The sequence below is a fragment of the Ascaphus truei genome, chromosome 6, assembly GCF_040206685.1.
Source record: "Ascaphus truei isolate aAscTru1 chromosome 6, aAscTru1.hap1, whole genome shotgun sequence".
NCBI lineage: Eukaryota > Metazoa > Chordata > Amphibia > Anura > Ascaphidae > Ascaphus > Ascaphus truei.
Genome location: NC_134488.1, coordinates 57,703,395 through 57,717,864, shown reverse-complemented (window position 1 = coordinate 57,717,864; position 14,470 = coordinate 57,703,395). Strand labels below are relative to the sequence as shown.

General features: G+C 44.7%; 1 protein-coding gene across 4 annotated transcripts in view; it reads left to right on the top strand.

The window, feature by feature from the left end:
- Positions 1–6,169: 6,169 nt before the first annotated feature.
- The window catches only part of DDX25 (DEAD-box helicase 25), a 155,946-nt gene continuing 147,645 nt past the window's right edge, over positions 6,170–14,470 (top strand). For 2 of the 4 annotated variants that reach the window (XM_075604354.1, XM_075604353.1), the window contains exons 1-2: positions 6,170–6,325; positions 8,298–8,355. In XM_075604354.1, coding sequence (XP_075460469.1) covers positions 6,257–6,325; positions 8,298–8,355 — 127 coding nt within the window. In that variant the 5' untranslated portion in view covers positions 6,170–6,256. Of the gene's footprint in view, positions 6,326–8,297; positions 8,356–14,470 lie in introns of those variants that run through there. The other 2 variants (XM_075604355.1, XM_075604356.1) reach the window with 2 other exon arrangements.

The window sequence follows — 14,470 nt, the reverse complement described above, 5'->3', positions numbered from 1 at the left end:
TGCTGTGCTTCATCTACATCTCTACCTTCCTGCATTTACCATGGATGGACTGCACGCTTATGATGTCTAGATCTATTGATGTCTAGATGTCTATGATGCCCCTAGGGTAATACACGTAAAGAGCCGCAGTGCTTCATTATTTCCTGTTTACCACGGACATTGTCCTTTATACTTAGTATAGCTGTTTGTTATATATAATATAGTGTTCATTGTTGTGGATGTCAAGCAGACTCCACTAGTCACTATTCCCTCCTAGCTTTGTTCTAATTCATTGGGGGCACTCCATCATTATTTGGACTATCATATATGGAACCATAATGTACTTATCCACTTCATATGGAATTGGTTACAACTGTTGAGCACCACAGTTACCACGTTTTCTCAAGATTGCATCTTCCCAGAAAGTTACATTTAGATTTGACCATTTTTGTCGTGTTCGTATGATATTGTCTATCAGTGGTTTTATATTGATACTGTACAGCTGATGTACATCACTGGGAATCAATACAACTAGCAATGCAATATATCTGTTTGCCCATTTAAAGTGGAAGGGCCCTTTCCATTCTATTTTTTTTTTTTTTTTGCTGCTGCTGCTAAGGGTTAGCGCTTCTGATTTTTCGTAGTTTATAGTTAAACCTGATATTTTGTTAAATGCTTGTATAGCCTCTATAATAGCTGGTATTGCTTCCTGGAGGTTTGAGATGAAGAGAAGCATATTGTCTGCAAAAGCTCCTATTTTGTGTTCTTTACCTTCTATTTGAATACCTTTGAAATTCTTCATCTTTTTTAAATGTCTGATCAGGGGGTCTAATGTTATATCAAATGACATTAGTGACAAGCGACAACCCTGTCTCGTAGCTCTCTCCACATCAAAGGGGTCCGAATTCAGTGCATTTGCTTTGATATAGGCCCTAGGTGAGACATATATAGTTTGGATTAGCATTATAAACTTTTCTCCAATGTTTTGTGCCTGGAGTGTTCTGGTAATATGTGCCCATGTTATTTTATCAAATGCCTTTTTGGCGTTGACGTTTACTATTATATGGTTCCCTTTGGATTGCCCTGAGGCCACCATTGCCACTATTGCGGATCTCACACTTGTGACTGATTGTCTCGCAGGAACAAAACCAGTTTGTTCAGAGGATATTATATTTGGGAGTATATTTTTGAGGCGATTTGCGTATATCTCTGTTAGGATTTTGAAATCTTGGTTCAACACAGATATGGGTCTGTAGGATGAAGGTTGCTCTGGGTCTCTTCCTGGCTTTGGGAGAACAATTATTTTTGGTAAATTAAAGTCTTACAGCATTTTTTGTGTCATATTTATATTGTTGTACAGATTATTGCACCTCTAGGGATGTTATAGGTTTGTCTAGTGCCTTTCTATTTGTTGGTGATTTGTGGGGAAGATCTGCTTCCTTTATACATTTTTCTCCCAATTCTTTTTCATCTTACATAGTGGTGTATATCTCTTTGTAGTAATCCAGAAATGTTGCACATATTTCTTTGGCCTTTGTTGTTCTATTCCTCTCCTTTGTACAAATAGATACAATTTGATTAGCTATCTTAGTGTCTTTTGATAGGTTGGCCAATATTTTCCCAGGTTTGTTGCCCCACCTAAAATGCATATTTTTCTAATAGATACATTGTGTTTGTGCTCTGTCAGAAGCGCCTCATAGATCTCTTAGTTTGTAGGTAAAAAAATTTTTTTCGCGCTGTGTTGTTTGTCTTATAAGCTTGGAATGCATGTGTTAAATGAATATTTAGATTGCTTAGTTTAGTGTTGAGAATTTAATTTTTCTTGCTGCTGTAAGCGATTATATGGCCTCTGAGTACTGATTTAGATGTATCCAAATAAAAAATGGGTTCTACCTTGTGTTGTTGATTATCTATCTCATAATTGGACCATTGGTTTCGTAGATATCCTTTGAAATCTTTTGAATCAGCTAGGTATGTGGGCATGCGCCAGCTTCGTGAGATATTTTTGGGATTGTTGAGCCTTAGATTAATCCATGTCAGTGCATGATCTGAGATTATAATATTTTCTATTCTGGCTCTGCTGATTCTCTGCATTAGATTGTCTGAGATTAGGAAACAATGTATTCTTGAGAAAATATTGTGTGCATGCGAAATGAATGGGAAATCTTTCACTAGCGAATTTAAAATTCTCCAGGGGTCTACCAACGTTAGATTTTCCCTGAAGGACCTTAGAGTGCCTAGTTGTGAGTGAGTAGGGCAGTTCCCTCTTGTCTCCTGATCTGTCAAGTGTCCAGCCATCTATCACGTTGAGGTCACCTCCCACAATAACGTTGCTGCATCGCATTCCAGGATACTTTGGTATAGATCTGTGAAAAATAAATGGTTACGCAAATTTGGGGCATACACGTTAACCAACAACAATCGTGAGTGCTCTATGGTTATGTCAACTATAAGATATCTTCCTCCCGGGTCTCTCTGAATTTTATGGATACTATAGTTCATGTTTTTATTTATTAATATTGTGGTTCCTCTTTGCTTCCCTGTGAATGATGCTGCAATTACTTCTTTGATCCATGGTGCTTTGAGTCTTTTACTGTCTTCCTTTAGGAGATGTATCTTCCTCCATTTTGCTGCCAAGTTTAGACCCCCCCCCCCACATTCCAGGAGATCGTCTTGAGGTTATATATCCGGATTTGGGAGTTATCGGCGTCTGAGTTGGTTTTTATTTGTGGTTGCATGTATACAGTTGCATCTGTGTGGGTGCATTTTTTGTTTTGCTTATTTTCTTTGTGGGTAGACCATCCCAGTGAGTGGCCTCATCCAGAAATTCTACATTATGGAGTTGAGAAAAATGTTGGTTTTGGTTGACCTTTTCCATAATATTTTGCTTAAAGCAGTATAACAACAAACAGAAGCAGGATGTAACCATTAACTGTGTGCCACGCTTACGATAGTTTTTTGCCATCCCGGTGAACCTTGCTGGCACTTGGGAACTCAAACTTGTCAGTTTTGTCCCTTGTTTCCTTCATGATTATTTCTGTGGTGCGCTTGTCGCCTTTTTCGAAATGTGCGTGCCCCTTTTCTGGTCAGTCGAATAGATAGGTTTTGGAGCCTTCCACAACTCTTAGTTTCGCTGGGTACAGTAGCGCGAATTGTAGCTCCTTACATAGCGGGGAAAATTCCCTCATTTTCTGTGCCACTTGTGCTGAAAAATCCTGGAACAGTAGTAGTTTACTATCTTCATAGTGCAGGTCTGATTGTTTCCTGTAGGCTGCTAAGACATTCGCTCTATCTGCATAGTTACGGAACCTCAGAATGACTGGCCTTGGCCTGCCTCTGTCTTGGTCTTTTTCTGGTCCAAGTCTGTGCGCTCTTTCTATTTTCAGGTTCTTTACTGTGCTTGGCATCTTCAGTGCTTGTGGCAGCCATTTTGAGAGCATCTGAGTTAGATCCTTCCCTTCCACCGATACTGGCATTCCTATATTACGCACATTATTTCTGCGACTTCTATTCTCCAGATCTTCTAGCTTCTCCTGTATAGCTGTTATAGTTTTAAATTGCGTTTCTACTTTGCTTTGTAATTGCTGAACTTCAGTTTCACAAGCCTGCGTTCTGTTCTCTTCTAATCTGTTTCGGTGCAGGCCGAGCTGTGACAGCATCTCCTGCATTATCTTTTTAAGATCTGATATTTTTTCTTAGAATAGAGGGGATATCAGCTTCAGTATCTCTATGTCCGTGGCCTCTGCCGAGGACATTTCCTGCACTCCGGATTCAGGTGTTTTTTCTCCTCCAGGAATATGAGGAATGTGACTGGGGCGGCCAGTTATTTTTTTGTTTTTTGTTTCCTTGTCTTTTTGCTTATTCATTTATTTTATTGCTGCCAGCTTTTTCTATAAATTTGTCCATCTTGGGTCACGTTAGGGTTGCTTTATTATTTATCACAGATGCTTTATGTTCTTATAGGTTTTAAATGATTTGTGGCTGTGGCTGTGATTTCAAGGCTTCGGTGTAAGGACGGAAGGTAAGTTCCACACCTGCCTGATCTAAGATGGAGGCCACCAGGGGATGTGGTGGGAGCTGGGTGGGGGGCGACAATATGTGTGGCAGCCATGCCAGCTGCCTGTGGTATAATTTAATTTCAAGGTCCAATTTGGTGGTGGCAGCACAGTTTTACCCTCCTGTAAGCCTTCCCCTTCACGGGGCCTTGTGTGTCATTTGGCGCCGGGGGTGTCAGCTATCCGCTTGCACGGGAAACCAGTCCTCTTACCTCCATGGTCGTCCCAGTGTTACTGTCTGTTAGCCGGCTTGCTGCTCTCCCCAGGCTTCTTTTTTTGGCAGCAGTTCGGAACCTCGCTCGCTCCCACTCCGTCAGGCACCTTGTAGTGCGAGGCCCAGCCTGCCGCGGGGTCTGCAAGCTCCTGCGGTCCGGCACAGGATCTCCCCGCTGCTCGATTGATCCACCATGTAGTCACACAGCCGGCACAGCTGCTTGCGTCGTATTGCTGCTCCTGCCGTCTTCCACATCTCGGCTCACGAACTGTCGCCAAGCCGTCCACCCAGTCAAACTCTCTGTGCCATTGAAGCAGCGAGCTGTGTGCTATTAAGCCGCTTGCCTGCCTCCTTATCCCCACTACCAGTTTTTTATCCCAGATTGGGGCAAATTGCAGCTTTGTGGAGATATTTGGTAGAGGGCTGTAGGGAGCTCATCAAAAAGTCCGCCATTACCCAGGCCAGCCCACCGGAAGTCCTATGTTCTAGTTTTTGCAAATCAAGAATTTTCTAAACCAGAAAAAAAACCATTAAAAATTTGAACCACAGCCAAAGTGTCTGCCTTTAATTTTAATGAGATACATTGTATTCAGAAGTCAACATTCCAGAATGCGATTGGAGGGTCCTAGGTTAAAATTTAATTACAATAGAAAAGTTCTGATTTTTCTAAGTAAAACTCCACTGACAACTCTGAAACTAACCGTGTTAAAAAACCCGTTCCTTGTGAGTTGATGCGTTTAAGTATTACTTATTCATTGATATGCACACTAGCAAGCGTTCTTGCAGCAAGATATGTTATAAAATATTGACTCATTCATATCAATGTCCAATATATTTAATGATACAAAATAAAAAAAAATTGTATCCGTCTTAGATTTGTGCTTTTATGTACAGTAGCAAACCTGCATAATTTTTTTTGTAGTACAAACAATTAAAGTGCAATAGCCGTGTGCACTTGAAGAGCCTGATCATGGCTATCACCCTTTTGTGAATCTCTCCCTATGTTTTTTAAAACTATGTCTGAGATGGAACAGTAATTTTAGCAGAAATTTAATATGGAGTTACAGTATGTGTATCTTTCAGTATGCGTTCCTCACCTTAGCCCTTCTTCTTGCATCCACTTGTGTTGTACATAATTGATGTAACGTTAAATATGAAGCAATAGTGACATCTAGTGACTGGTTTCCTGTATTGCAGTAATCGGCTTAAAAAAATATTTAAATATATATATTTAAGTTATTGTGGGTGAAAAAGGTGAATCGATGTATAAATAAATGCGCAATAGAGTGCTTAACAATAGAACAGAAATAAACCAGTGAATGTGATGTGCTAGTGATTAGGTGAACAAATCATTCACATAAACATTAATTTGGAGTAATTACATTTAGATTTGCTCCCTGCTTTAACTAGGAGCTCTTGAAATGGGAAGCAGAATCACTATTTTTTCTATTGAACTTCAATTCTACACTTGCAGTCATCTAAAGTCTGAATCCCTAGTCTGTCAGTAGATGGTGCTGTATTTAAATGAACTTTAGTTTAAATAGTCATATTGCAGTATTTATATTTTTCCCACTCCAACCAATACTGGCGTTTGACGAATCTGCCCCATAGTCGTTACCATTGTAATGTTATTTTTGAACCAACGACGGGCAATAGGAATTCAAATGTATACCACTGTATGTTTAAAATGCTATTTGCTAACAAGAAAAAAATGTCCACTTTTTCTTTCAAAGGCCACAACACCCGTCCCACATTACATATGAATAAACAAATCCGTGCAGTTGGTAGTAGTTGTCTAGTTTTCACTTCAACGAGCTGTTGCAAACTGTCAACAAGATAACAATACCACTTGGTCGACGACAAAAACAAGGTAACAGGAGAAAAGCGTTACATGACGTCCCCGCTCACAGGAGCACGCGCATAACTGCTGCCCACGCGCTCTGGGAGAAGTGCTTTAGCTAGTTGTACCAACTTCCTTTGAGGAGTGCGGGCCGGCGGTGGTCTGGAAATGGCGGCGTCTTCCCTGTGGTGTAGAAAAGCTGAGACAACGGAGCCGTGCGACATCCAGAATAATAATGTACAGTAAATGTCACTCAAGGAGCCGATAAGAGGCCCCCGGGTTGTTTGTGTGGGGGTGTATCCAGACTTTTCGGGCGTTGTAACACTTGTAGCGAAGGTCTAGTTTGTGTGCACTAGTGCGGCAGCAGAGAAGCGTGGGTGTTGTATAACAGTCAATGCTGACCAGTTAATTCTATTTATTAGGGAGACTTCCACACACTAAGAACTTGTTATCGTTCTGTTTTACCCAATTAAACCACCCCGTATTTGAATGCAAACAATGAAAGTTGAGATGTCCCTTCATGTAGCCCATCGAAGAATAGGAGGCCACGTGGCTCTCCCAACACGCGCAACGGCACATTGTTTTAACCGCCGTCTCTGTTTAGTTTAATTGTTCCATATACATATAATCTTTTATATTCATATCATCGTGGATGTTTAGCTTAAACCGCACTGTGATTTAAAGATCTAGACAGGAATAATATTACAAATGTAAAAAAAATGGGGCGCAGCTTGTTTGTAGACCAGGTGTAGCATGTTCACTAACTAAATTTACAGGACAAAGAAGCAGTGCCCTGAAATAAACCAAAACTAAGTCCTAACAACATACTTTATATGGTGAAGATCTATTTATTTTTTTGCCGTGTTTTCATCTGCTTTATTAACTAGCATGAGCCAGTCAACAATGTCAGATTTTTTTTTTTATTCCCTTGGAGGCTGATCCTGTGACTACGTATTTTAAAAAGCATGAGTGTGCTAAATACAGAGAGCCATTTATTAGGATCAACCTACCTCCAGTACGTTGTTCTATCATCCATATTTTATATACGTTGCTACTAATAAAGATTATGTTTTAATTCAATCATCCTCCAGAGTGTGAACTTGAGTGCTATATCGGGTTCTCTCTCTCCCTATCTACTACTGTGTTCACACCCAAAGCACCGTTCACACCCATTTACACTTGTGGCTGAAGCAGGGGCTCTCCTAACACATATAGGGGCCTATGCAGAGTGCAGGGCTTTTTAAAATTGGAGAGGGGAATAAAAAGTAGGTTTAATGGAGAGTTTAATTCTCCATATGCAGAAATGGGCGAAATCCGCTATTTTTAGCATTACTGCATGTGGAGAATTGTAAATAAGGAGATGCGTGCAGCTGAAAGGGGGGAAAAAAAAAATTGCTCATTTTTTCCCCCCCTATAGCCGGCAAGCTCCTGCTTCTTGCCAACTTTAGTTGGCGGAGAAAATTGACGAAAATCGCGCCAAAAACAGCCGCTAGATGGCGAGCGCGCCTTTCTGAATTAGGATACTATTCAGACTGGCGATATGTAGTTTCTCGCCAGCCGCGCGGCAAGATTTTGAAATAGAAAAAAAAAATGGCGCGTTTTCCCTAGATCGCCATTTTCAGCTGTTTTTAGCGCGATTTTCTCTGGAAAATGGCGCAATTTCAAATAGCGCTGCTCTCTGCATGAGGCCCTAAGTGTGCTAAATACAGCAACAAACGAACACCCAAATGGTAGAAACCAGGAAAAGTTAAGGGGCTCGCAGCTGCTCTGATCTATCTTTTTATTATTTGTTTTATATTACAATTATTGTAATGATGTTCGCTTTGGTCTAGATAAACTTGATTGGATCATGCAGAACAAATAATAGTGTAATCATGCCTCCTATCATTTCTGGATTGTGTTTATAATGCTTAATCATAAGAATTTTTTTTTGAGCTGTGTTTCTAAAAAATTAAAATGTTTCTATAGGATTACAATTAGAATGTATACGTGATTACCTATTAAGTAAAATATTGCTTTTGGAAAATAGGTTTTTACCTTCAAAAGTGAAACAAGTACTTGTAACGATAAGCACTAATATTTTTTTTTTTTTTTACAAAAATAATTTAACAAACTGATATACATACAAACCTATATCTGTTTGTATTTATGTAATACTGGATCTAACCGCTGAACTGTTTCTCCAATGTTACCTTTTTTATCTTAACAGTTTGCTGAACCTGACCTTGGTGAGAAGATTACTCAAAGTCCGTTCTTCACAAAAACAGGTTGGAACCATTTGTCGTTTGGTCTCTACAAAAATGTCTCCCATAATGTTCTTTTAATAATCAAGAGCCGCGAAATTCAAAGTTATAAGCTCTGGTCTGAACCATTGATTCCATAACCCCTTTTTTTCTCTGCATGACATCACATCAAATTACAGCTAAATTCATATACTTCAAAACAGCACCTGTTAATTGGTGCATTAATGTATGCTATATCTGTGTATATATATACATATATACAAGCTGATATACCCGGCGTTGCCCGGAGGCAGGGAGGGGGGGCGTGAAAGGCAGAGGAGGGGGGGGCGTGAAAGGCAGAGGAGGGGGGGGGCGTGAAAGGCAGAGGAGGGGGGGGCGTGAAAGGCAGAGGAGGGGGGGGCGTGAAAGGCAGAGGAGGGGGGGGGGGGTCGTGAAAGGCAGAGGAGGGGGAGGGCGTGAAAGGCAGAGGAGGGGGGGGGGCGTGAAAGGCAGAGGAGGGGGGGGGGCGTGAAAGGCAGGGGGGGCGTGAAAGGCAGGGGGGGGCGTGAAAGGCAGGGGGGGGGCGTGAAAGGCAGGGGGGGGGCGTGAAAGGCGGGGGGGGGCGTGAAAGGCAGGGGGGGCGTGAAAGGCGGGGGGGGGCGTGAAAGGCGGGGGGGGGCGTGAAAGGCAGGGGAGGCGGCGGCAAAGGCAGGGGGGTGGTGGCAAAGGCATGGATTCCTCCCCCTGCATTTCCTCCCCCTGCATTTCCTCACCCTGCATTTCCTCACCCTGCATTTCCTCACCCTGCATTTCCTCACCCTGCATTTCCTCACCCTGCATTTCCTCACCCTGCATTTCCTCACCTGCCAGCATGCCGCGCTCCTCGGGCTGCCACTGGTTGTCTCCCCCCTCGTGGCCTCCGCCGACTCCCGGTGTCACAAAGGAGGTATTAACTCTCTGCCGCCCTCCACCTGCTCCTCGGGGATGTTGAGCCGTAGAGAGCGTGCTCTGGGGGGTGGGGGGAAGTGGGAGAGCGACACATACCTCTACTTCCGGGCGCCGCCATCTTCTCACTCGGCGCCGCGAGGGAGGAAGGGCGTCCTTCCGGGCCAGCTTCAGGCTGCCTGGCCACTGCCTGTTCCCCCGCTGGGGAGGGAGGTGAGTGGAGTGCCGGGAGGGAGGTGAGTGGAGCCGCCGGGAGGGAGGTGAGTGGAGCGCCGGGAGGGAGGTGAGTGGAGCGCCGGGAGGGAGGTGAGTGGAGCGCCGGGAGGGAGGTGAGTGGAGCGCCGGGAGGGAGGTGAGTGGAGCGCCGGGAGGGAGGTGAGTGGAGCGCCGGGAGGGAGGTGAGTGGAGCGCCGGGAGGGAGGTGAGTGGAGCGCCGGGAGGGAGGTGAGTGGAGCGCTGGGAGGGAGGTGAGTGGAGCGCCGGGAGGGAGGTGAGTGGAGCGCCGGGAGGGAGGTGAGTGGAGCGCCGGGAGGGAGGTGAGTGGAGCGCCGGTAGGGAGGTGAGTGGAGCGCCGGGAGGGAGAGAGAAGTGAGCGCCGGGGAGGGAGAGAGAGGTGAGCGCCGGTGAGGGAGAGAGAGGTGAGCGCCGGTGAGGGAGAGAGGGGGTGAGCGCCGGGGAGGGAGAGAGGGGTGAGCGCCGGGGAGGGAGAGGGGTGAGCGCCGGGGAGGGAGAGAGGGGTGAGCGCCGGGGAGGGAGAGAGGGGTGAGCGCCGGGGAGGGAGAGAGAGGTGAGCGCCGGGGAGGGAGAGAGGTGTGTGTATGTGTCCCCGAGGGGGAAGAGAGTGGCAGTTGGGTGACGTCAGACCCACCAATCTGATTGGTCAGAGGCTGAGGACCAATCAGATTCACCGCAGATAGCACTAACCTTTCGATTTTATATATTAAGATATATCGGGCACATTTGTTTAATTTTGAATCCACAATCCTGCCGGGGATTTTTTTAAATGTTGATATTTTTACATAATTGGAACCAGGGGTTCTCCAGTGCGTAGGGGACCCCTGTTCCTTGATTGGTAGTTCCCTGTGCAGGTTTCTCTACTGAGAAAGTAGCATGGCTCTTCAAATATTATACGTCAATAGGAAGCCACTACATCATCGGTTGCAGCCTCCTGTTGGTTGACAGCTGTGGCCGTGTTAGGCCGTACATATAGTGCCCGCGACGGCGATGCAATGTCGGCCAAAAACATACACATTGCTGCCGTCGCCGCGTGCGCTTATAGTAAGTGCGATGGAGCGGCGTCGCCAACTTTGGAAGCTAGAAATATTTGATTTTTCAAGGGCTGTTGCCTCATGTTGCGCCCCTGAACAAATCAAATACTAGTACGCCCGCGACGCTGCCGCAAAGAGAAATATAACTTTTGCTAGCGGCGACAGTTGCCGTCGCGGGCACTATACGTGCGGCCTTAGATTCTCCAGAAGGAGCGCCAGCAAGTGCGCAAACTTTTCCTGCTGCTCTCGCCCCTCCTTATCTTGTCTCCGGCGTATTGACGGCACATTGCCATGGCAACGTGGCATCTCTTGACGCTGCATCGCCATGAGTAGATGTTGCAAGATGCCGCAGAGATAAAGTAAGGTAACTTGGAGACCTTGCGTTTGATCCCTCACATTTAATTTAAATGCTTTGAGGAAGAGTGAGGAGCCCCCAGTTTACACACCCCTGTACCACAGCACTTATTTCTGGACCTGTAGGATCCCCAGTGCTGCAAATGTCAAGGCTCAGGCCCAGGGTATCTATCCTGTGGTCCCACTTATTTAAAAAACAAACAAAAAAACAATGAGACAGAGATCCTTTGATTCTTTGACGTGTGTGGGTATATGTGCTTATGTATTTGTACAGTGTGCATATGTTACTCCTCATCCCTTGTGATTGCACTATTGGATGAATGCATCCCCTCTCTGAACTTCTAAAGCTGCAAATCTCATTCAGGATTGGGCGAATAATATCATTGTTGTGGGAAGTTTTGAGTAATTTATTGGGATAATTACACAATTGAAAACAAAGTCTAAACTCAAACTGTTCCAGGTCATTTTTTTGTGAAATATAATTGTTATAAAAATGCATGTTTAAAATTTTTTTTTTTAAAGCAAATGCTTTATAGTATTTTTTATTTATTTTACAAATGAAATATATTTATCTATTTTACAATAAATTATCTAAAACCACAGTATAGCCTTTTCCTCCCCCCATGCACATGATTAGCCCCTTGTTCTGCACACACAGCGGCAAAATATGTGAAATCCTGTTTGTTTTATTTATTATTATTATTATTATACTGATGATGATATCAGTTCTGTAGAATTGGATAACAGTGAGATAGATATCTATTTGAAGCGCATAGATCAAACCTAATATAATAACAGTGCAATTTTGACATAAAATTATCCTTATTTTCTAGTGCTGTTCATGGTCTGGGGATCCTCATGGGGTTAAATGTAGGACATTTGAAAGAGTCATGTATGGCAGATGATTCTGTGAATAAAGTTTAGTAAAAGAACATACTGTAGTGAAGTATAGTTTGAAAATTTACTTTGCAAATGATAGAAAGCCACTTATAATTCATCAGAAGTAAATAGCACGGAGTTACACATCCCGACACAAGTAGTGCGAGATTTCCAAAGCTGCATCTAAGCTTTAAGTCTTTCTCCACTGGACGGTATGTTGGCTCACCCTTCTCCATCTGTTTTAAATGACACCCACACATGCGCGCACGGTGCTTGTAGTCTTCTTAGGCTATATTATGCGTGCGACGTGGCGTCGTCCGTGCCTGCCCAAGAGGCTATCCGTGGCCTTTGGGAGAGGTGTCAGAGGCGTGACTGTGATGTCACGCGTGCGGTTCACCCTCATTGGCTGAACCACTCGTGACCCGGTCGTCACATGACAAAATCAGAAAAATTGCCTCCACAACCGTAAGTGCCTTCACGCTTGATTGTGCGCATGGTCGCTCACTCTGACCTGCCTCATAAGTCTGAGTCCCCGCTGGCGCTGAGAGCGCTCATGCTTGGAGAGCATGAGTGCTGGGTGTCCTGCATGTATGCGGGGGGGGGGGGGGACATTGCGGGTAGTTGTTTTGTTTTCCTAAGCGCCGAGCGTGTGTGCACGAGCGCGCACAGTGTGAGCGGGGACTTATATAGATATATGTATGTAAGTAACCGCCGCAAGCGTCGCCCGCTTAGCGCTAGTGGGGACGCAGCTTTAAGGTATGGCCTTTTGTTCGTGCCGAGTATGGACGCGGACTTAGCTGTGGTCAGCTGAAGGCTCTGTGATCTCAAAGATCCATAGGATGTCCAAAAGTTTAACCCTGTGCATTTTGCTATAGTTGGCTTCCTTAATGGTGTCCCAGTTTATCCCTAATATAATCTTAAATGGGGATTATTAATAATTGGGATCCTGGCTGTTTACAATGCATGACAGGTATTCAAGTATATACATAAATATACCGTATTTCCTCAATTCTCGGCCGCACTTTTTTTTTTTTTTTTTTTTAAATGTGTCTGAAATTGTGATGCGTCTTAGAATCTGTCTTTGGGGGGAAAAAACAAGGCTGCCAGGGGTTGCTGTTGGAGTGCCGGGGGGGGATGCAGCAGCGGGGAGGGCTGCTGGGTTACCCGCAGCTGGTGGAGCCGATGTTCAAGTCGCCGGAGGAAGGAGTCGCTTACAAGGGAGGCCGGTAAGGAAGATGGTGGAAGGATGCAGCTGGCTGTCATGCGCTGTTGAAGACCTGGGTCCAAGCGAAGAATCACAACATGGAGACACAGTACAAAGTGCTGGAGCTGACGGCAGAGAATGAGAGGTTGCAGAAGGTGGAGCAGCTGGGCACAGTCAGTAACTAATATAGTTTTTTTTTACTGAAAATTGTAATGAAATCAATGGTGCGTCTTACATTCGATGGCGCCTTAGAATCAAGGAAATGCGATGATTAAGTAATAATCCCCTCAGAACAGGGCATTACTGGCCAATAATGCCCTGGCTGGGTTAAAGTCCCAAGGCTTCGCCTCGGGCCTTCAACTCTTCCAGCCAGGGCATTATTGGCCAGTAATGCCCTGTTCTGAGGGGATTATTACTATTATAGGCTAAATGTAGGCTTATTTCATAAATACAGGCATACCCCGCTTTAACATACGCAATGGGACCGGAGCATGTATGTAAAGTGAAAATGTACTTAAAGTAAAGCACTACCCTTTTTCCACTTTACAATGCATGTACTGTACTGCAAACATCATATATGTGCATAACTGATGTAAATAATGCATTTGTAACCAAAATAAATACAGTAGGCTTTATTCAAATAAAATGAATGGGAGCAAGCAAGGAGGTGAGAGGCGCGCACGCGGGTCAGTACTGTATAGCAGCTCTCTCCTCGCAGTCTCTCCTTCTCGCAGTCTCTCTCTCCTTCTCGCAGTCTCTCTCTCTTACTCAGTCTCTCTACCTCACTCAGTCTCTCTGTCTCTCTCAGTCAGTCACGCACTCAGTCACAAACACGCACTCAGTCACACACACATGCACTCAGTCACACACACGCAGTCAGTCACACACACACGCAGTCAGTCACACACACACGCACTCAGTCACACACACACACGCACTCAGTCACACACTCAGTCACACACTCAGTCACTCACTGTCACTCAGTCACACACTGTCACTCAGTCACACACTCAGTCACACACTCAGTCACTCAGTCACACACTCAGTCACTCAGTCACACACTCAGTCACTCAGTCACACACTCAGTCACTCAGTCACACACTCAGTCACTCAGTCACACACTCAGTCACTCAGTCACACACTCAGTCACTCAGTCACACAGTCACACACTCAGTCACACACTCAGTCACTCAGTCACACACTCAGTCACTCAGTCACACACTCAGTCACTCAGTCACACACTCAGTCACTCAGTCACACACTCAGTCACTCAGTCACACACTCAGTCACTCAGTCACACACTGTCACTCAGTCACACACTCAGTCACTCAGTCACACACTGTCACTCAGTCACACACTCAGTCACACACTCAGTCACTCAGTCACACACTCAGTCACTCAGTCACTCAGTCACACAGTCACTCAGTCACTCAGTCACACAGTCACTCAGTCACACACTCAGTCACTCAGTCACACACTGTCACTCAGTCACACACTGTCACTCAGTCAC